Consider the following 24,229-nt stretch of genomic DNA (forward strand, 5'->3'; position numbering starts at 1 on the left):
TCCTTTGGTGCTAGGTCCCATTTATGATGATGCGCCGATTCGCGACGACTTCGTCCTTCCTTTGGACAAGACGATGGCCATGGTGAAATATGATGCACCCCCCACATGGTTCCATCAAGTAGACGATGATGACCACCATTTGGTCTTTGCCACCTCACCTACACCACTTGAGTGGAATGAACAAGGTAACATAGGTGAAGCTGATGCTCTAGTCCCACTAGTGGACATTCTTGACATTGATTGCTTGCATGATGTTGATCCACCTATTGTCACGCTTCATGCTAGTTCGACTTCCCCATGCGATGATTTACCCATTTATGATGAGTTTGATGATTGCCATGTGGAGTCTATTAGTTGTGATGCCATGTTACATAGGATTTCTTGTGATAATTCTCTTGGTCACATCATGTTTGACAATCCGCTTGACTTATCATATGCTATGCATGAGATCAACAATATGTCATATTTGCAATCTCTTCATATGACTATGCATATGCCATTAAAATTAACCCAATTTGCACTTATGGCATAGATGACAAGCCCATGGTTATTGGCATTTGTTTCTCTTGTGATGATATTGATATGCTCCCTTTGCGTCATTTATCTCATATGCCATGCCATGACCACCTAGCTTCGGATATGCATTGTTTTGGATGTTGTCAATATTCTCCATGTGATGTTTCCATTAATGCTCATGAGGAGACCCCATAGTTTCCTCATACATATTAGGAGATTTTGATACATTCCATACTTTGCATGATTCCCATAATTGCGTGCACCATATGCATTCCATGATTCACAATGCTCTAGATATTACTAGTGATGCATTACACAATTTGAGTCTCCATTATGCTATACATAATAACAAACCTATCATGATGGATGACATGTTTCTATATCACGCATCTTATTTATTTGAGCATTGGATATTTGGTGCTAACCAACACAAGCACGTATGCATCATAATGGATGATGTGTACATATACCATGCACACACAATTTTCCCTTTGCTTTTGTTTTGTGTAGGTACTCACGTATACTCGTCAACCTCTCAATCCCATGAGTTGACAAAATGAGCTCTTGAGAGCAACGACGATTGGGGATTCCGTGGACTATCCTTACCACCGTTCTCTTCGCACAACGACTACACGCATCTCTTTTACTTGGCTCTCACACGGCTATGGGCTATTTACCATTTGTCATCTTATGCCCATTTTATCGTGTTCCCTTTGCATGTTATGCCTATTTCTATGTCTTTGCCATGCAATTGTGACCCTTGTTTGCATTTACCCATGATTCACCATTATGCTACTCCTATGTGTATTTGCATGCTTGGTGGAGATACTTGTTGCTATTGCCATGTTTACCATGTGCCACATGCTATTGTTGATTCTTGTGTTGGGAGAGTCATGATGTCCAATTGCTATTTACATATGGCCTCTCACCAATACATTGATGATATTTTGCTCATATCTTGCTTTCATGCTTGTGATATGTCATGTGCATTATTCATGCCCACTATTTGCACACATGACATGCTTGCCATGATTCCTACTAGTATGTTGCATCTTCGCACTACTACATTGCTTGACTTGATCACTATGATTGCTTGCTTTGTCGCATCTCCCATGTTCCATTCTTACTCGCTTTCTTGGGTTGATGACATATTTGTTGATGCCTCTCACTTGATTTGCCATGATCATTGTCTCCATTAGTTGTGTAGCGACCAAACCTCAAATGGTCTGTGCTGCTGTGCACCAGTGTCATCCCTGGATCAGTAATGCTGACACGCACAGTACAAATGCAGGATTTATAACAGAGTAGCAATCACACACTTATTACATCAAATATCTCCAAAGAGATTAAGTATGATAAATATGGCTTAAGGCCATCTAATACGATAACAGCGGAAGACTTGGAAGATAAGTGAGTCCATCAACTCCAGCGGCATCACTGAGTATAAGACCACGACCTAAGGCACCTTACTCGTCGTCTAAAAAGTCTGCAACATGAAACGTTGCAGCCCGAAAACGGGTCAGCACATAGAATATGCTGGCAAAGTAACACATAGAGAGTAATGAACAGTAATAATGCTATACTACATGCATATATGGCTGGTGGAAAGCTCTATGGTTAAAGTTTATGCGAAAAGCCAATTTTTCCCTACTACAAAGGAATAAATTTTATTTAACTATCATGGTGGTTGTTAAACATTGAGAAGGTACCTCCAACTCAATCCCAATTAAGTGTCATCATTAACCCAACAAAATTAATTAAAAGTAACATGGTGATGAGATTCAAATGATAATCCAGGTACTAGATACTCAAGTTGTCCATAACCGGGGACACGGCTAACCATGATTAGTTTGTACACTCTGCAGAGGTTTGCGCACTTTTCCCCACAAGACTCCATCACCTCCGTTTTATTTCTCGCACTGCATGGTGTTTGAGAAACGAATGACCGAGACACAGTCTTTCAGAAACAATCACTCTTTACTCTGGATGGATCGGTACACCTACTTTCCCCTACATCTGCTAGCCCACCTCTTCAAGAGATCATGTAACCTACTCCACTATGCTAGAGCCCATAATAGCTTGTGGCTGCACACGGAAGTTTCTAGCATGAACAATCTTATGATCCCTTTGAGCCTGGGTGGCGGACCTTATAAAATCAGACAACACTGGGTTCTCCAGGTGCCTCAATCCACCCAGATGTGAGTTTTAGTTGCCACCTTAAGTTGAACCATTAATAAACATCTCACATCTGTCATGAATATCTCTCAAACCCAAACCACGTCTACGAGCATAGCATGGCAATAATAATAGCAACGTAGAAGTAACTCCCAAGGGTTTGAATGGAAAACAGGTAATAGGTACTACCTCAACTACTTCCCAAATCCCACAATTTAATTAGATCCTAACCATGCAATGTTTGAGGAATAGATCTAATGCAATAAAAACTGGGTATGGAAAGTATGATCAAAGTGTTACTTGCCTTGCTGATGATCCGCAAAACCTAACGGGTCGAAGTAACAAGCGGCACACTCCGGGTACTCTATCGCAAACAAAAAAGCATACAATCAGTACTCATCTAATGCACAGGTAAAACTCGAATGAAAGATCCAACCAGAAAGTTCAACTTAAGAACTCCGGTTTGCAAAAAGAATCAACTCGAAAGAAGCAACGAAAGTCAAACGGCGAAAGAAAGAAGCTTCGTTTACTAATCTGGATCTAGGTCAAATTTTACTGTAGCAAAAACTTGTTTGAGTAGGTTAAACGGAAAGAGAATTTTGAGACGAAACTCTAGGCGCTTGAATCGCCTGATTCCGATAAACGAGCGAGAAGTTAAACAGAAACGAAGATTCGATCAGAAATCGAATCTGAAATAATCGCAGAAAAATCCGACGAAAAAGAAAAAACGGACGAACGGTTAAAGAACGGACGTTCGTTAACAGAGAAAAACCGACGAACGCGTTCGTTAAAACGAACGGTTCGGTGAACGCTCGCAAAATAACAAAACCAAAAAAACCGATCTAGGGTTTTTTTTAAACGAACGGTTTTAAAAAAAACAAAAACCGGCGACGAACGAGGCGAGGCAGTACCTCGTCGGGGCAGAGATCCGGCGGGGCTCCGGCGGGGCGCGGGGTGCGGCGGGGGTGCGGGGCTCGGGGGGGTGCGAGGGGCGGCGAGGGGGCGGCTCCGGCGACGAACGGCGGCGGCGGCGGGCTCGGCTCCGGCGCGGCGGACGAGGCGGGTGCGGGCGGCGGCGGGCGAGGTGAGGGGAGAGAAGAGAGGGGGGGTACGGGTATTTATATGGGGGGGAGAGCTTGGCTTGGAGGAGGGGGCGGCCGGGGAGGCGTGCGGCGGCGGGACTCGGCGCGGCGGCGCTCCCGTGCTGGGGAAGGAGAGGGCGACGGGGTGGGCCGGCGCTCGGCTGGGCTTCGGCCCGGTCGGGCGTCGCGCAGTTTTTTTTTAAACATTCCGCGGAAAATAATTCACAGAAAAATAAATAAAAGTCAGAAAAATATAAAATAAATTTTCCCCGTCTAGTTAGAAAATCTAGAATAGGGTGAACAGTTTTTTAAATCAAAATAAATATTTTGAGAACATGCAATATTTTTAATGCAATAAAAATTGCAAATAAAATCCAAATAAATTCCAATAAATGATTTTAACATTTTTCCTCCAGTATTTTAATTGTTTTGGAGAAGTCATATTTTCTCCTCTCGTTTATTTTTAAAATGAAATATTTTTCCGGAGAGAAAATAATTAAAACCAAAATCCTCGTCTTATTATTTGATGAAAATCAAATATGAAAATTCGAGAAAATCCCCAACTCTCTCCGAGGGTCCTTGAGTTGCTTAGGATTTATCGAGGATTTGTCAAAATGCAATAAAACATGATATGCAATGATGATCTATGTATAACATACCAAATTGAAAATTTGGGATGTTACAAACCTACCCCCCTTAAGATGAATCTCGCCCTCGAGATTCGGGTTGGCTAGAAAACAGGTGGGAGTGGTCCTTCCGTAGATCTTCCTCTTGCTCCCAGGTGGCTTCATCTTCCGTGTGGTGACTCCACTGAACTTTGCAAAACTTGATAACCTTGCTGCGGGTAACTCGGCTGGCATACTCAAGAATCTTAACTGGTTTCTCCTCATAGGTCAAATCACTTTCCAGCTGAATCGCTTCCAGTGGCACAGTATCTCTCAGTGGTATCTCAGCCATCTCTGCGTGGCACTTCTTCAACTGAGAAACGTGAAATACATCATGTACTCCAGAAAATCCTTCGGGCAATTCCAGCTTGTAAGCAACCTCTCCCATACGTTCCACAACTCTGTATGGTCCGATAAAACGGGGCGCTAACTTTCCCTTAACTCCAAAACGCTTCACTCCTCGAAGTGGTGATACTCGAAGATACACTCGGTCTCCGACTTCGTGAACTGTCTCTTTTCGTTTAGAATCAGCGTAACTCTTCTGCCTAGACTGGGCTACCTTGAGCCTATCGCGAATCAACCTCACTTTCTATTCAGACTCCTTAATCAAATCAGGTCCAAACAGCTGACGGTCTCCAACTTCGTCCCATAACAACGGTGTTCTACACCTCCTTCCGTACAAGGCTTCGAAAGGGGCCATCTTCAAACTGGTTTGATAACTGTTGTTATAAGAAAACTCCGCATATGGCAAATTGTCGTCCCAACTATTTCCATAATCTAGTGCACAAGCTCTCAACATGTCCTCCAAAATCTGGTTGACTCTCTCGGTCTGTCCATCTGTCTGCGGGTGAAAAGCTGTACTGAATTCCAGCCTGGTTCCCAATGTTTCATGTAACTGCTTCCAAAACTTCGAGGTAAATTGGGTTCCTCTATCTGATACAATGGTCCTCGGAACTCCATGCAAACATACGATCCTGGTCATGTATATCTTTGCCAACTTAGCACTGGTGTAAGTGGTCTTCACTGGAATGAAATGAGCCACTTTCGTCAAACGGTCGACTACAACCCATATTGAGTCATAGCCTGAACGAGTCCTGGGTAATCCCGTGATAAAATCCATGCCTATTTTATCCCACTTCCATTCGGGTATCGGCAATGTTTGTAGCAATCCTGCTGGCTTCTGATGCTCTGCCTTTACTCTCTGACACACATCACAAACTGCTACATATTCCGCAATATCCTTCTTCATTCCGGTCCACCAGAAAGTATTCTTCAGATCCAAATACATCTTCGTATTCCCTGGGTGAATCGAGTACGATGAATCATGGGCTTCTTGCAAAATCAACTTCCTGATCTCCGGGTCATTTGGCACATATACGCGGTCTTCAAACCATAAGGTATCGTGCTCATCCTCACGAAATCCCTTGGCTTTTCCTTTGCTCATCTTCTCCTTTATCTCTTCAATCTCCTTGTCTGTCTTCTGAGCTTCTCTGATCCTTTCCATCAAGGTAGACTGAATCTCCAATGTCGCTGAATAGCCTCTTGGGACTATCTCCAAACATAGCTCGCGAAGGTCTTCAGCTAAGTCCTGAGGTAAATCTCCTGTCATGAGGGTGTTGACATGACTCTTGCGGCTCAACGCGTCTGCTACTACGTTAGCCTTTCCAGGGTGATAATGCAATCTCATATCATAGTCCTTTATGAGCTCCAACCATCTCCTCTGTCTGAGATTTAACTCCTTCTGCGTGAAGATATACTTCAAACTCTTATGATCTGTATACACCTCACAATGGTTTCCGATGAGAAAATGTCTCCATGTCTTCAATGCATGCACCACGGCTGCTAATTCCAAATCATGCGTAGCATAATTCTTCTCATGGGGTTTAAGTTGTCGTGAAGCATATGACACAGCTCTTCCTTCCTGCATAAGCACTGCTCCAAGTCCTCGACGAGAAGCGTCGCAATAAACTTCATAGTCCTTGCGTTGATCTGGCAGAATCAACACTGGTGATGTAACCAATCGTTCCTTCAACTCTTGGAAACTAGCTTCACACTCCTCAGTCCAATTGAATTTGGTGTCCTTCTTCAATAGCTCAGTCATGGGCTTAGCAATCCTTGAGAAATTCTCGATGAATCTCCGGTAGTATCCTGCAAGTCTAAGAAAACTCCGGATTTCTCCAACTGTCGTGGGTGATTCCCAAATTTTCACTGTGTCAACCTTGGCAGGGTCTACTGCTATTCCTTCTCCAGAAATAACATGTCCAAGGAATCCAACTTCCTTCAGCCAAAATTCACATTTGCTGAACTTGGCATATAACTGATGTTCTCTGAGCTTCTCAAGTACCAATCGCAAATGCTCCTCATGCTCTTCCTCATTCTTGGAAAAGATTAAAATATCATCAATGAACACCACGACGAACTTATCCAGAAATTCCATAAACACTTTGTTCATCAGGTTCATGAAATAGGCAGGTGCGTTAGTCAGACCAAATGACATAACGGTATACTCATACAATCCATATCTGGTGGTAAAAGCCGTCTTAGGTATATCCTGCTCTCGTATCTTTAACTGATGGTATCCTGATCGTAGATCGATCTTGGAAAATACTTTAGCTCCTTGTAGGCGGTCAAACAAATCATTGATCATCGGCAGTGGGTACTTGTTTTTGATGGTCACTTCATTCAACCCTCTGTAATCAACAACCATCCTCAGCGATCCATCTTTCTTCTCCACTAGAAGTACAGGTGATCCCCAAGGTGACGAACTTGGGCGAATATAGCCTTTATCCAGTAACTCCTTGATCTGCTTCTTAATTTCCTCCAAATCCTTTGCTGGCATCCTGTACGGTCTCTTAGATATTGGCCCTGTGCCTGGCAAAAGTTCAATCAAGAACTCAACGTCTCTATCTGGTGGCATGCCTGGCAACTCTTCTGGAAATACATCCGGGTAATCCTTCACCACTGGTACTTCCTCCTGTACAACTCCTGATAAGGAATTTACTTGAGTCCTCTTCGGCATATGCCGGGATACATACTTGATCCTTTTTCCTTCCGGGGTGGTAAGCAAAATCGTCTTGCTGGCGCAATCGATGTTTCCTCCATACAACGATAGCCAATCCATTCCCAAAATCACATCCAAACCTTGCGATTTCAAAACAATGAGGTCTGAGGGGAAAACATGCCTTCCAATGGCCAATGGTATCTGAAAACATCCTTGGGTTGCCATATACTCTGCTCCTGGCGAGGTTACTAACATAGGGGTTTTGAGAACTTAGGTAGACATCTTAAACTTATTCACGAATCCCCTTGATATGTATGAATGCGATGCACCAGTATCGAAAAGAATGGTTGCAGTAAATGACTTAACCAAAAACTTACCTATTACTGCATCAGGCTGAGCTTCAACCTCCTCCACGTTCACGTGGTTCACATGTCCTTTGTTGAACGGGTTCGGCTTCTTCCCAGAGCTTCCATTGCCATTTCCATTTTGGGCTTCAGGACAATCAGTTGCATAATGTCCAGTCTTCTGGCACTTGAAACAAGTAATGTGACTTAGATCCCTCTTGGTTGGGGTAGATGGGTTGGTGCGGTTCTGTCCGTTGCCTCCTCCATTCCCATTACCATTCTTGGAGCCATTATGATTGTGCGAACTACCTCCTCCATGGGTATGCTGAAACTGTCCTCCCGGCTTCGGGGTAAATCGTGGCTTCTGCTGGGCTCCAGAATTGTACTTTCCTTGTCCATACTTCCTCTTACGGTTTTCAATCTGCTGTTGCTTCCCTTCAATCATGAGAGCTCTATCTACCAGCTCCTGGTAGTTGTTGAAGGTTGCTACCATCAACTGCATACTCAGTTCATCATTTAGCCCTTCCAAAAATTTCTCCTGCTTGGCAGCATCTGTAGCAACGTCATCTGGTGCATAACGTGCTAACTTACTGAAATCCTCCACATACTGGCCTACGGTGCGTCCTCCTTGGCGTAGGTTGCGAAACTCACGCTTCTTCATAGCCATAGCTCCTGCTGAAACATGAGCTATATGGAAAGCTTGCTGAAACTGATCCCATGTGACAGTGTCAATAGGGTGCGTGGCTGTATAATTCTCCCACCATGATGCTGCGGGTCCATCAAGCTGATGTGCGGCAAAACGCACTCTTTCCGCATATGTGCATCCTGCAGTGGTCAACTCCCTTCCAACTTTGCGGAGCCAATCATCTGCAACAATCGGCTCGGTGCTACTGGAAAACACCGGCGGGTTTAGCCTCAAGAAACGGGCTAAGTGATCAACAGGTGGTGGTGGCGGTGGGTTGTTGTTGTTGTTGTTGCCTTGGTTCTGCACTAACACTTGCATCAGGGCATTCTGTTGCTGAATCAACTGGGTGATCTCTAGCGGAAAAACAAATCCGGTGTCGCGTCTCGGAGGCATCTGATAGGTTTAGAAAAGATGAGAGTTAAGAATAGAATGAGGTCTAGAGAGAAAACACTACCCATATGCTCATGAGACAAATACAATCAATATCACTCAATCAATTCAAACAAGGCAAAACAATCGATCTAACTAGCGTTACAAAGTGCTTGAACTATACTATTAAATGGGGGAAAACTACTACTGATATGGTGGTCTAATAAAATTCTAATCCGTTGAAGACTCCATGATGTCTGCTCCAGCTTCGTCAACCCAGTCATCTTCACTTGGTTCCGAGTCGGTGTCGTCGATGATGATGTAGTTATCCGGACAAGTGCATTCGTCGGCTTATGCTTTTGGCACTGGATTTCCCATGAATACTCCAATCTCTTCTCCAGGTCGTCATTCTTCCCTACTAGTGCGTTGATTTCCTCCAAATAATCCTCGCGTGTAGCCTTGAGTTCTTCTTGGAGCTCCTTGATCTTGGTTAATGCCTTCTTCAGTTCTTCCTTGTCCGTGCACATCTAGTTCTCCTGGCGACGAATATGTTGATTTTGCTCCTGGATGAAAGCTGCAATTGATCCATCCTTCTTGGTTCTGATCATCTCCCATTGCGCGTCTCGGCGTCCACAAATCTGATAAATAGTATCCTTAAGCTCCTGGTGATAGACTTCTCCAATGCGTCCCATGGCGATGTGTGCGGCCATGCTCTTCCCTAAACTCCAAGTTGGTGCTTCGAAAACCAATCTTATGGGTTCAGTAACTGGCACAAACGTCCTTCCTGGAATGTGAACTTGAATCTTCCAGCTCTCCTCTTCGGGTAATGTGGCATTGTAGGTTCCGGTGATGCTTGGTATTCCTATGTTCAAGTACTTGGTGACTTCCTTCAAGTGTCGACCAAAAGGCGTGTCTTCATCTGGTTGCATGAACTTGCTCCTTGCATCCGCCATTCCTAGAAGAGTAGAAAAAGGAGAGGGGTCAGAAATGAGAAGAGAGAAGCTTTCTAGGGCTTAAGCTTAGTGGTCGTGTCCTACAGTCAGCGTGTGCTCTGATACCAACTTTGTAGCGACCAGACCTCAAATGGCTGTGCTGCTGTGCACCAGTGTCATCCCTGGATCAGTAATGCTGACACGCATAGTACAAATGGAGGATTTATAACAGAGTAGCAATCACACACTTATTACATCGAATATCTCCAAAGAGATTAAGTATGATAAATATGGCTTAAGGCCATCTAATACGATAACAGCGGAAGACTTGGAAGATAAGTGAGTCCATCAACTCCAGCGGCATCACTGAGTATAAGACCACGACCTAAGGCACCTTACTCGTCGTATGAAAAGTCTGCAACATGAAACGTTGCAGCCCGAAAACGGGTCAGCACATAGAATATGCTGGCAAAGTAACACATAGAGAGTAATGAACAGTAATAATGCTATACTACATGCATATATGGCTGGTGGAAAGCTCTATGGTTAAAGTTTATGCGAAAAGCCAATTTTTCCCTACTACAAAGGAATAAATTTTATTTAACTATCATGGTGGTTGTTAAACATTGAGAAGGTACCTCCAACTCAATCCCAATTAAGTGTCATCATTAACCCAACAAAATTAATTAAAAGTAACATGGTGATGAGATTCAAATGATAATCCAGGTACTAGATACTCAAGTTGTCCATAACCGGGGACACGGCTAACCATGATTAGTTTGTACACTCTGCAGAGGTTTGCGCACTTTTCCCCACAAGACTCCATCGCCTCTGTTTTATTTCTCGCACTGCATGGTGTTTGAGAAACGAATGACCGAGACACAGTCTTTCAGAAACAATCACTCTTTACTCTGGATGGATCGGTACACCTACTTTCCCCTACATCTGCTAGCCCACCTCTTCAAGAGATCATGTAACCTACTCCACTATGCTAGAGCCCATAATAGCTTGTGGCTGCACACGGAAGTTTCTAGCATGAACAATCTTATGATCCCTTTGAGCCTGGGTGGCGGACCTTATAAAATCAGACAACACTGGGTTCTCCAGGTGCCTCAATCCACCCAAATGTGAGTTTTAGTTGCCACCTTAAGTTGAACCATTAATAAACATCTCACATCTGTCATGAATATCTCTCAAACCCAAACCACGTCTACGAGCATAGCATGGCAATAATAATAGCAACGTAGAAGTAACTCCCAAGGGTTTGAATGGAAAACAGGTAATAGGTACTACCTCAACTACTTCCCAAATCCCACAATTTAATTAGATCCTAACCATGCAATGTTTGAGGAATAGATCTAATGCAATAAAAACTGGGTATGGAAAGTATGATCAAAGTGTTACTTGCCTTGCTGATGATCCGCAAAACCTAACGAGTCGAAGTAACAAGCGGCACACTCCGGGTACTCTATCGCAAACAAAAAAGCATACAATCAGTACTCATCTAATGCACAGGTAAAACTCGAATGAAAGATCCAACCAGAAAGTTCAACTTAAGAACTCCGGTTTGCAAAAAGAATCAACTCGAAAGAAGCAACGAAAGTCAAACGGCGAAAGAAAGAAGCTTCGTTTACTAATCTGGATCTAGGTCAAATTTTACTGTAGCAAAAACTTGTTTGAGTAGGTTAAACGGAAAGAGAATTTCGAGACAAAACTCTAGGCAATTGAATCGCCTGATTCCGATAAACGAGCAAGAAGTTAAACAGAAACGAAGATTCGATCTCTGATCGAATCTGAAATAATCGCAGAAAAATCCGACGAAAAAGAAAAAACGGACGAACGGTTAAAGAACGGACGTTCGTTAATAGAGAAAAACCGACGAACGCGTTCGTTAAAACGAACGGTTCGGTGAACGCTCGCAAAATAACAAAACCAAAAAAAACCGATCTAGGTTTTTTTTTAAACGAACGGTTTTTTTTTAAAAAACAAAAACCGGCGACGAACGAGGCGAGGCAGTACCTCGTCGGGGCAGAGATCCGGCGGGGCTCCGGCGGGGCGCGGGGTGCGGCGGGGGTGCGGGGCTCGGGGGGTGCGAGGGGCGGCGAGGGGGCGGCTCCGGCGACGAACGGCGGCGGCGGCGGGCTCGGCTCCGGCGGCGGCGGACGAGGCGGGTGCGGGCGGCGGCGGGCGAGGTGAGGGGAGAGAAGAGAGGGGGGGGTACGGGTATTTATATGGGGGGGAGAGCTCGGCTTGGAGGAGGGGGCGGCCGGGGAGGCATGCGGCGGCGGGACTCGGCGCGGCGGCGCTCCCGTGCTGGGGAAGGAGAGGGCGACGGGGTGGGCCGGCGCTCGGCGGGGCTTCGGCCCGGTCGGGCGTCGCGCAGTTTTTTTTAAACGTTCCGCGGAAAATAATTCACAGAAAAATAAATAAAAGTCAGAAAAATATAAAATAAATTTTCCCCGTCTAGTTAGAAAATCTAGAATAGGGTGAACATTTTTTTAAACATGCAATATTTTTAATGCAATAAAAATTGCAAATAAAATCCAAATAAATTCCAATAAATGATTTTAACATTTTTCCTCCAGTATTTCAATTGTTTTGGAGAAGTCATATTTTCTCCTCTCGTTTATTTTTAAAATGAAATATTTTTCCGGAGAGAAAATAATTAAAACCAAAATCCTCGTCTTATTATTTGATGAAAATCAAATATGAAAATTCGAGAAAATCCCCAACTCTCTCCGAGGGTCCTTGAGTTGCTTAGGATTTATCGAGGATTTGTCAAAATGCAATAAAACATGATATGCAATGATGATCTATGTATAACATACCAAATTGAAAATTTGGGATGTTACAAGTTGCATCTCTCATATCACCTTGTATTGCATGCCAACTTGATATGCTTATTGATCGTGGAGACTTGGACATATTACTTGTGAAGCATGCTTGTTTACTTGAACTTATTGTATTTGGTTGTTGTCGCATCCTATGCCTCCATACTATGAAATGCTCCCTTGTCTTTCCTTATGATGAGCATGATGCATACACTTGTTGGGTATCTTACCACACGAATGATAGGTTTGCACTTCCGCTAACCTCATTTGTTTTTCCAAGTGTTTGTTATTCTTGCTCCTTTTGAAGGAATCACAAGACGGTGCGACATTGGAGAGTGCCAATTTCGAGCTTGAAGATGTTGAGTCCTTGGTGGTTGTCCACTTCTACACGGCGACGCCCTCTCTTTCCCATGGTGATGAAGATCACGATCCGTGGACGGATCTCTCCCAAGGGGGGAGATGATGCGGAGCATCCCTCAACCATCCCCATGGACGTCACACCGCCACCGCAAGCATGGAGAGGACCTACGACGAGAGCTCGCGCACGCGCCATGGAAACCAAGGCGAACTCTTTCCTCTTCGAGTTTCATCCAGATTCACATGAGAGTCGGATTCTATCTCATATGGAAACTATATGCACTCGTAGGTATCAAGAAGAAGACCGTGAAGAGTCGAGGACGGAGATGCAAGCACACATGGAAGAAGAGAAGGAAGAAGGATGACCGAAGCGCCAAGCAAGGGAGGCCCCGGACCACCCCGGGTGCCCGAGCCATCAACCCCCGGGTGCCCGGCCCCTACAGCCCCAAGGCCGCCACCTCCCTGATCGGACCGGGTGCCCGCACCCCGACCCCCGGGTGCCCGCACCCCATCCAGCGGGTGTCCGGTCCTCCTTCGCCCGACGCCTCTGACCGGTCCGGGTGCCCGGACCCCTTTACCCCGGGTGCCCAGACCCCTCCGAGAGTGTGTGCGTTTTCAGGGTCATTTTGGATCTTTGTATCCCCCTCTCCCTCTATTTCGTCCCTAGACTATAAGTACCTCCCACCTAGCTCATTTAGAGGATAGCAAAGTATATGAGATGATTATGTGAGCTTTGCTCCTTGTACCCACTCCTCTAGGAGATCAAGACCTCCTAGGAGAAGATCCCTAGTGGATATCAAGCCCCCATCTTGGGAAGGATCCCCCTCATAGGATCATCAAGACTTCTCTCCTCATAGGATTGGGATGAACTAGTACCTTGTATCTTTCCTTTGTTGTTCTTGGATCATTGTGACCTCTTGTGTATTTTTGGATCTAGCATATGTGTGATTGGATCTAGTCAATTGGAGTGTTTCCCCTCTCTTCATGTTCTTCGTGTTCTTGGGGATTTCCCCTCCAATTCATGAAAGATCTCCATCTAGGGTTCCACCCTACAACACTGGTTGTGTTGCCGGCGAGGACGTGTAGGCCGCTGGCTCTGTTGCCGGCATGAATTAGGGCCGCTGGCCTGAACTAGGATGTGGTATTTTGAAAGTTGGTGTTGAAAATGAAGGCGGTCAGGATGGGACCAAAGGATGCGTCCGCGCATTGGGCGCACAGCCGCCGCATCCCAGGACAGGCCCAGACACGACCCCATTGCCCTACCCAAACAGACAGAATCTGGGCAAAACGGACTTCTGTTTGGGGTCGTGCGCTGGAGTTGGCATTAGAGCAACTCCAATGGGGCGGCCCATTTCGTCCGCCTGCGTCCGTTTGGGTCGACGCGGGCAAAAGTGGTGGCCCAACGCGCCGACCCAAACCCAAATCTCGTCCGCTTCGCGTCCGCGCTGACGCATTTGCGGCCCAAATTTGGGCCCCAAATGCGTCGGCGCGGATGCGGAACGGACGCCACGCGCGCCTTCTATGTGTCCGCCGTGGCCCCACCTGGCGGTCGTCCAACCGCCCGCGGCCAACCTGGTCAGCTTAATTTATGACCTCGGGCCCACGCGTCAGCGATGGCGGTCGTCCTTTTTAAGCCGGCCGTGCGGCGGGGCCGTCCTCATCCAAATCGCCATCCACATCTAGCATGCTCTAGGGCGCACGTGGAGGAGGTGCGGCGCCGGCGGGCGCTGCTGACGCCAGAGCAGCGCCGCGACCCCGCCTACACAACCGACTCGTCCAACTGGGCGAGGTGGTTCGCCTTCGAGCATGAGGAGGCGAGGCGACGCGGCGTGCCGGCGCCGCCGCTCGTCGTCCGCGAGGAGGACCAGGCGGCGGAGGACCCCTACCAGGCGGCCCTTGCGGCGGTCTACTGGGAGAGCGAGGAGGACGAGCGGCGCAGGGTGGAGGCCGTGAAGGAAGAGTAGGCTCGGTACGAGGCGGCCATGGCGCAGGCCATTGCCCTCTCTGCGGCGGGCGACTGCGTGCTGCCGCCGGTGGCCCCGCCGTCCCCTCCCCGACGCCGCGGCCATGGCTGCACAGGTGGCCGCACAGCCCCCCACGCTGGCACTGCCCGCGGCGGCACAGCTGCCCGCGGCCGACATCGCTGCCGCCTGGAACACGGCGTTCCCCTGGGCCGGCCCTGCGTCGACGCTCATCGACCTCACCGACCTCAAGGACGACGACGACGCCTAGGGCAGCGCGCCGCCTCGTAGTTTAGTTTGCTTTTAGTTTTATTTAATGCTAATGTGGACGCGTGAACTCTCGCCGGCCTTCCTGGCCGGCTTTAATGTTTAATTAAATTGGCTTTATCTTACAATGTTTTTAATTGGCGTCGTCAAAATGGGTCGGGCGAGCGTTGGGCGCATACGCCTACTCAAATACAGAAGCGGACGTCCGTGTCCGTCTGGCTGACCCAAACGGACAAAATCGCCGTCCGTTGGGATCCTGCGCTGGAGTTGGCCTTATGGACTACAAAAATGGATCCAAGGGTACCGTCGTTGTCCGGCCGGCACAAAGCCCCTCCTCCTTACTTGCTCGCCCTCCAAATGTTCCACTGTCCGCCTTGGTGCACAGGCGATCTGCACCTTCCACGGCCGATAATCCTCGTCCACTGACGACTGACTTTTCTGAGAGCGGGAATTTCAGAGTCCATTTGTGGCGCCCCTGATGGAGGAGGAGATGATATTTTAATCAAAATATATGCTAAGGAATCGGCCCATTTCTCCCTGTTTATATATCTAGAAAAAATAGGTCCATTTTCGTTGGTAAAAAAGAAGAAGAGGAAATTCAGCCTTTTGGTTAGTCTTTTCAGACCGGTCCAGACTCCGAAGCAACCCAAAAGCGGCGATAGAATCTAGCAAGGACAGGAATGCACCAACACAACACAAAGCGGCGCCTCCAACCCCAATACAATCCGATCCAATCCAACAACAACCAAACGGGGGATGGCCGCTGCTTTCCTTTGCAGCGGGCGGCATCTCAACTCGCTGCCGCCCTACCCAAAACAGAACAGAAGAGGGCAAGACGTACGAAAGCAACAGCCCGCGCAAAACAGCTCTACCTAACTTGCCAGCTCCAACCAATCTGCACCACCAGCACAACGGACTCTCCAGCACAAGAACATCTTGAAATTGAAGAATCCCACGAGCACCGTCTAACTGAAACTACGACACTTACTTTAGAACAGAGCGAGTAGTAACGAACTAATGACAAGCCCTAGTACTCATTTCATACTCTTGCTTGGGACGTGTTTCAGTTGCCACTTCTCTTCTTGGGAAGTTTGAGGAGATGTTCACAGACATGAGACCATGGGAAACGCACTGAATTAAGTATCGTACTGTATTATTTCATTCCGTTCCATTTCATCAGTGGAGCAGTAATAATTTACAAGAAACTGAGCAGATCGAGGAGGGCAGGGAGGATATCGCTACAAATCCTCACCTAATAATACCATACCAGTCTCCTCCTCACCATCTACTAGTACTGTAGGAGTATTTCTTTTCCTAAGAGCTAAATAAAAACTTGGTAGGAGGGAGCAACAATTTACAGCAGAAAGTTTGATCGAATAATTATTCCCAAATTTCTATTTCATCTCGAGGCCTCTGAAGTCGAGCATGCCGGCCCTGAGGCCCAGGAAGTTGCTGCCGCAGCTGCACTCCGTCGCCGCTCCTCTCACTCTGAGGATGCTGCAGCGGAAGCAGATGCCGCCCTGCTGCAGCTGCTCCATCTTCACCGGCTTGGCGCACGCTCTCGCCGGCGGCCGTTCCTCCTCCTGTTGGAACGGCAGGCTGATGCAGAGGTCCAGGTTGAGGTCCGGGCATCTGGGCGGCTTCCTCTCCTCCGTCGCCTGTTGCTTGGTCGCCTCTGCAGGATGGACGAAGGAGACGGTGGCGGCGTCGGTGAGGGGGCGGTGCGTGACCGGGTCGATCCCCCTGCCCAGCAGCTTCCTCCGGATGTGCGTGTTCCAGTAGTTCTTGATCTCGTTGTCCGTCCTCCCGGGCAGGCGCGCGGCGATGAGCGACCACTTGTTGCCGAGGAGGCTATGGAGCTTGACGATGAGCTCGTCCTCGTCGCGGCTGAAGTTGCCGCGCTTGAGGTCGGGGCGGAGGTAGTTGATCCACCTGAGGCGGCAGCTCTTGCCGCAGCGCAGCAGGCCGGCGGCGCTGGGCAGCGAGCGCCAGCAGCCCTCCCCGTGCGCCCGGACGTGGGCCACCAGCCGCTCGTCCTCCTCCCTCGTCCACGCGCCCTTGTTGGTGTGCGCCTTCTCGCAGCACGGCGATCTCCCCATGGCCGATCTTTCTTTGATGGTGGTGTGAACGTCTGTCCGCCTTGCTTTTGCTTGGCTCACGTGTGGGTGTGGCGTCGCGTGTGCGGGCTAGATTGGGCGGAGGAAAGGGCGGGCGGATTTATATAGGCGGCTCCTCTCCTCTGCTTGCTCTCTTGGGAAGGGAAGGTAGGCGCGCGCGCGGGAGAGAGAAAGAGAGGATGATGATGATGATGATGAGTTGGTTGGTTTGGTGGAAGGGGAGTCGAGGTGGTTAGGGTGACGGCATGACACGACCGGACCGGGCCTCGTGGATTTTTCTCGCCGTGCGCGACCGCCTGCCACGCCAGCCCGAGCGCGAGCGAGCATGCAAGGCGGCAGAGGAAGTAGGTACAAAGCGAAAGCACCTGTTACTCTATCTATCTATACTATACTAAACTAAAGGGGAAGGTAGGCTGCTGGAGAGTGCGTAACGGTGAACGGTGGCGTTGGCGTCGGCGTGTGCGGTGCGGGCGGTGATGGGTATGGCCTGCCTACTTTGCCTTGCCTGCATCCACAAACCCAATTTGCGTGCCCCTCGCCCTAGGTTTTCCCGCCACCGTGTCCTGAAATATCCAGATAGGCAGATAGGGAGGAACTCAAATGATATTTCTTCCTTTCTCTAGTTTGCTACAACATGGTTCCTACTCCCTTCGTATCACAATGTAACGTAGGGTAGGGTAGATTTTTATAACTTGGATTATATAGTTTCTTCTTCCTCATTTGGATCTTATCATTGAACTTGAGTGTCCTTCAACATAGATTGGCCTTTTAGTGCAGCTCTAGCTGATCCCTTATAATTTAATCTCTTAAAGTGCCCCATATATACCTTAACTCATATAATTTAACCTCTCAAACTGCCTCGTATACCTTAGCTCCTCAAATGTCGGGTGAAAATTCGCAGGGGCACGTGTCTGCAACCATCCATCTGCGCCTTGATCCGAATAGATGATCCAACGGAAATTGGTTAAAAAATAGATGGAAATCTGTAACCTCTGAATAGGAATACGAGTCTTTGCATGATATCTTCATCGCGGAGTCATTCTTACTAAAGATAACCTTATTAAGAGGAATTGGCAGGAAAGCCCGCAATGTGTCTTTTGTCACCATGAGGAGACAATAAAACATTTATTCTTCCAATGCAAATTGCCTCGTTCTATATGGTCAGTCATCCAAATAGCTTCTGGCTTGTATCCTCCCTGTAGTGTTGCTAATGTATTTGGCAAGTTACATGGGATTGATCACAGGTTTAGAACTCTTCTCAGGATAGGAGCACTTGCCATCATTTGGTCGCTTTGGCTATGTAGAAACGATAAGGTTTTTAACGATAAAAGTACTTCTCTGTTGCAGGTTACCTATATATGTATCGGGATTCTTCGTTTATGGTCCTCTCTACAACGGGTGGAGAATCGAGGCTTGTTTACGGAGGTGTGTACACGATTGGAGGTTACGGGGAGGGATACTTTTACCCAACATGGGTGGCATCATGATCTAAGGATTGGCCCCCCTCCGCTTTAGGCGTTATACGGATTCTACATGTTTCGTTGAAATTCGCCTTTTTATTTTTATTTTGTGTGAGAGGATCTTATTTGGCTGTGTGCATCTTAGTTATGCAGAGGCCGGTGTAATGCTTAAATCTTTTAAGTAATAAAGTGCCCATTTTCGAAAAAGGAATACGAGACAGTAGAGTTCAACAAAATGAATACGAGACAATATTATGTACAAATACTTCTATCGGCACTTGTTATACATATTTTTACTTCTGCGTATGCTACATCCCCCGTTCTGTTACATACCTTGTTCGATGAGTTTGCTACACTGTTCATCTTCTTCTTTCTTGGTTTCTCTCCTGTTTGGGTACCCTTTTTTCATCCTCTTCTTGCTCTGTTGTCTTCCTTCTGTGCAATTACTTTTATTTTGTGCACTCATCGGGGTGACTCATCATTTCGTACTGCATCGTTCTTCACATTAACTCATCAGTTTGTAATGCCATGCTGCTTTGCAAGTTCATGCAATCATTCTTCCGATGAACTTGTTACACTCTTTTTTGCCAATCTTTTATTTTCTCTTCCCTCAAATATGCATCCTTATATTCAACATGTGCATTTCTAGAAATCATTTTTTTAAAGACTTTGTTGCGTTCCTTATGAATTGCCCCAAATGAGATACCATTTCGAGTTCGTTCTTTCAAGTGCACAACTTTTTGTATGATTTCTTTTCACTTTTAGTGCTAACATTTTGGTTCTTGTTCTGCCAAGTCACACTATGCGAAACTGACTTTGTTTTTCCAAGAAAACTCATTGTACCTTAGTCTGTAGGAACTTGTGCCTATTCTGCTCAATTTGTCGACCTATTATATATTTATAGCATATGTTTGCTTGGAGCAAAAAATTTCTTTTTTTCAAAGGAAAAAAAATCATAAGTCTATGTACACGCCTAAATTGTTTTTCTGAAACATGTATTGTTACCAACATTTCAGTCACTTTCATTCTTCACTACTTGGCCTATTTCCACTTTTTTTCATGAATTACAGTTCACCCAAATCAAATTTGCTATCACCTCGTAACACACACTCTTGTAATAAGTGTCAAATCAATTTTGCTTTTCATCAATATATCTACATCTTTCGATCCATACTGTACTATTACATGAAAGTCAATCTTACGTGTGTTGTTCTTCCACGAACGTATGTGTTCTTATCTGTTCAAACAATATACTCACTATATTTGACAATTATTGTTACTATCTTTATTTTGGATTTACAGTTTTACTGACACTTTGCCATTCTTCCATTATACGTGCAAGATTTGCATGTCTTATAATCTCACCTATTGCTTGCTACTTAGAATTCGCCTTCAGATTTAAGGTTTTCGTTCTAAAATATAGGGTTTATCGTTTAGGGTTTATGCCTTATGACTTTTTGCTTCTTGATTAAACTATTAATGATGTAGTTCAGGGTTTAGGGTTAGCCTTTAGTGTTGAGGCTTTACAGTCTAAGGTTTATGGTTTACGATTAGACTTCTATGTTTAACATTTCCATTAGAAATGTATTAGAGTTTTTAGGGTTAAGGGTTTAGTGTGTGTTTGGGGTTTAGGGTTTAGTTTCTATTTATTGTACATTACTTTTTAGGGCTTTAGGGTTACAGGTTTTTCCTAAATGTGACAACTATACTTTACTCCTTGGTGGGGTTTAGGCATTATAGTGTAGAATGTAGGGTTTATCCTTTATTGTTCATGATTTAGTGTTTGTTTATGAATTTGGGTTTAGTTTTAGGGTTTGTATTTCTCAAGAAATATCTCTTATTTTATTACTAATGGCTGGCCACAAGTACTAAAGGAGACGAAATTGAAAGTTCAAGAGAAGCTGACATTCATGCAACAACCTAATACTAAGGGGGTTTCCTGTTTGATTTTTGGATCGCGGAATGAGTTGAAACCTTACCAATACTTTAATTCAATAGAAACATTCCTTGTTTTCCCTACAATATTCAAATCATATTTTTGATTTAAATTCTAAGTTCTTTTAGCTGGAACTTGCTACCAGGAAATAAAAGTGCCAGGTTTCGTTTTCAATACTTACTCGACACCAACATCATGCTCAGTTCTTTTATTCTAGCAGAGGCCACTTCCTTATTTTGGCATGCATCCCATTTATTTTTGTTCTTCCCTCCACTCCGCTCGTGCGCTTGCTTATGAGACATGAACTTCTTCAAAACTTCTTCCCTCCCCTTCGCTGGTGCGCTTGGTTTCCACTATCATCCTGCAGATCTACTCTCTTCTCACTTGTACTCAGATGGTGCTCCCACCGATCGCCACACCTTCGCACCTAGAAGAATCTGCACCAACGACATGTACTGCCGTAGGCCAAAAAACCCCAATGGAGTTGAGTACATGGCTGCAGATGCAAGTAAATTTGCATCTATCTGGATTGATCTGATTCTTTGGTGCTCTATGTTGTATTCATATTCGTAATCCATCTAGTTGTATATTGCTGCATATTTTTTTTGTTCTCATGTTAGGGTTCTTATTCGTAGTACCATACATGCAAGCAATCAAAAGCTCTTTGCGGCCTCGCTCTGACATGCACATATTCAATCTTATTCTAACACATGGCTTCGTTGCTTGCACGGTATCTTCGTCCAATCCCCTTTCTCATGTTGGCCCTCAAACCAATCTCTCCCCTCGATCCAACCCGAACGAGTTTGTGAAGAAATCTGCCCCTAAAAATGGCAATGCATGGCTAACTCGTTGACACATGAGCGTGTAATGCAGAGGCGATGGGAGGGCTTGGGCCTCGTAAGAGTGTGGCTGATCCGAGCGCAACTAGAAGAGCAAACGCAGACGAAAATCGAGACACGGCGATGGTGAAGTGACTGTGCGAAGCGAGAAGGAGAGGAGTCAGAGCGAACAGAGTAAATGGGGAAATGCTTCCATGTAATCTTGGTCGAATGAAAATGGACAAGACTCCCAAAATATGAACACCATCAATGTCAAACCATATCAGAGCCAAGTGAATGGAAAAAATGCTTCCATGTGATCTTGGTAGAATGAAAATGAAAAAGACCCCCAAAATATGCATACCATCAATGTTGAACCATGTCGCAGCCCCAAGATTCATCATAGACGTCGGTTTCAAACAATGTGATCATGATTGCATCGCGCGGCAGACAATTCATGTACTACGCGCCTTGTTGTCCGGATGGAGTTTCATGCGCACAAACGAAGCGCCGGTGATGCGTTGCACCATGGTGAATACAAGAGAACATTCTCTCATTATAACTTCCGTATAAACAAACAAACACTACATTAGACACTACATTGATTTGGATCCGGGATGCGTTGCGGCAGGCATTTAGGACAGTATAACCGAGCCTAAAGCGAGCTCTCTCAGGCCCTCAACGTTTTTGGCCGTTGGATTCGTGTTAGATTAGTTTTTGACCGTCAGATCTTCCTCTAAACGATAGTTTACCGCGATCTGAGCTGGCTGTCCTAACGGGCCGCTACTCTGGGGACTTTTTTGAAGGCCTGTGATTGATTGGGCTCCTATGGGCTGCTATGAAAGCCCAATTAGTTACGAACCGATCCATGCTGCGCTCCTAAGAGAAAACCGTCCGCTCGAGGGGATCCGAGGTGCTCGATACAGAGGAGCGGGTGGATACGGAGGATGCGCCGACGCGGGCGGTCTGCCTCCATCCAGATGACGCACGGGTGGGGATCAAGCCTAGGCGACGTTCGCGAGGGATTCTGGCGAGGGAGGGGATCGGCCCGAGGCCAGGTATCCAGCCCGGATCTACGGTGAAAGGCGAAGCGGTGGTGCGGCTATTCGGTGAAGTTGATCCGTCGGGTTGAAGGCAAGCAGTCATCAGTTTCTCTGTAAGCCTTTATGGCAATTGATTTGCTCCATTCACGGGCAGCGATCAATGGAGTACATTACTATTTTTCCAACTTGCAACTGCTTCAGTACATGCGCCTGTATATAGATGTATGCTTCCTCTCATGACGCTTCCGTCCCTCAGACCTTCCAGCAGTTATGATTTCCGGATAGCTTTCCCCTCTATCTAAAACTTTCTTTTCCCTGTCATGCTCTCTTTTGACCCAATGATTCCGTTGTGCTAATGTCTTTCCAATATCAGATCTGTATAGGTATTGTTTATTCTGGGTTCTTTAGAAAAATGTTGGATTCTGATTCTCGTATTTTCATTCGAGGGTTTAGGGTTTGACGATCTGCAATTTCTGCTGGCCAGGTAAATTAGTTCGGTGAGCTGCCATGCCTCAGCTTTTTCTTTCTTCATTTCCTTGAATATGTGTGTTCTCAGCTGAACCGGACAGCACGGTGTGTTGTTATGTGTCTTCAGTATTGTTATGTGTGTTCAGTCAGCTGAAGACAGCATGATGCGTACTGTTTCTCTGATTCCATAACATTGAGTAACCAACTATTATCTTGATTTGTACCCTATGGTGCTCGGGACATACCCAATACAGTCTGACCTAACATAGTTGTGTCCCTAATTGTGTGATATTCCAGGTTGACACACCTATCCTTATTTTGTTTTTTGTTAGCTACAACATTGCCCCCATTAAAATAGAGGTAATATCAAGTCACAAAACTTACGTTGGATGTGCTGTTTGGTGTTAAAACTTTAAAAATACGGTTTTCTGGTCATGTAACTTGTGTTTAGGTGCAAATACGGTTACTCCGGCTGTCTACGCGTGTATGCACTGCTGATGTGGCATCCCATGCATGCATGGGCCCACTATCAGCAACAAATGTTGCTTCAGGATGATATGCGCACACATTTTTTTGCACAGAACCCCTCAAATTTATTTAATTATGATTAAAGGCCCTCAAATAAAATAAAATAAAATGTTGCGGCTGATGGTTTCGAACCCACGACCACCTAATAATAATACACCCGTACATGAACAACCTAAATCAAGTACCTATTTGTGTTCGTAAAGAGAAACATTGAGTTTTATATTTTTGCAATGACGACTACTCATATCCAAATAATTTTTCTCAGACCGAATTTCCATTAAGAGGAAAAATTGTTAGCGCCCACTTTTTTGAATTTAAACGAGAGAAACTAGTCTAACAATACATGGACAAGTTAATCCTATATAAGCATACAATAGCAGACCTTCTTTTGGGAAATATTATTCTTTTGGTATTCACGGTCATTTTAAAAAAATCATGTTATTTAAAATAGTGTTCTTGAAGCCGCAACAATGAATTGGACTCGTGACTTTCTATAAGAAAGAAGTTGGGCTGACCACGGTACATGAAGCACTTATTTAAACTAATGTGTTAAACTAAATATATTTAGACACTAAAAAATTGAATTCAAAATTTCAGGCGAAAAAGAACAAGAATTGATGAGATATTTCGAAAAGCGGATTTTGCAACCCCTTCAAAAAACGGAACCGAAAAAA

General features: G+C 45.7%; 1 protein-coding gene and 1 long non-coding RNA gene across 2 annotated transcripts; one reads left to right on the forward strand and one right to left on the reverse strand.

The window, feature by feature from the left end:
• Nucleotides 1–16,317: 16,317 nt before the first annotated feature.
• On the reverse strand, nt 16,318–17,631 carry LOC109749034 (myb-related protein Zm38). Its single transcript, XM_020308035.4, has one exon. The coding sequence runs from the start codon at nt 17,282–17,284 to the stop codon at nt 16,580–16,582; it is 705 nt and encodes a 234-aa protein (XP_020163624.1). The 5' UTR covers nt 17,285–17,631; the 3' UTR covers nt 16,318–16,579.
• A 4,774-nt stretch (nt 17,632–22,405) lies between these two features.
• Nucleotides 22,406–23,172, forward strand: LOC120968259 (uncharacterized). Its single transcript, XR_005762558.1, has 2 exons — nt 22,406–22,942; nt 23,044–23,172. It is a non-coding gene; the product is annotated as an uncharacterized lncRNA (long non-coding RNA).
• Nucleotides 23,173–24,229: the final 1,057 nt, after the last annotated feature.

The sequence above is a fragment of the Aegilops tauschii genome, chromosome 7, assembly GCF_002575655.3.
Source record: "Aegilops tauschii subsp. strangulata cultivar AL8/78 chromosome 7, Aet v6.0, whole genome shotgun sequence".
Lineage (NCBI taxonomy): Eukaryota > Viridiplantae > Streptophyta > Magnoliopsida > Poales > Poaceae > Aegilops > Aegilops tauschii.

Bases quoted from the DNA above. Each gene is read 5' to 3' on its own strand.
- LOC109749034 (XM_020308035.4), bottom strand. From the start codon at position 17,284: ATGGGGAGATCGCCGTGCTGCGAGAAGGCGCACACCAACAAGGGCGCG.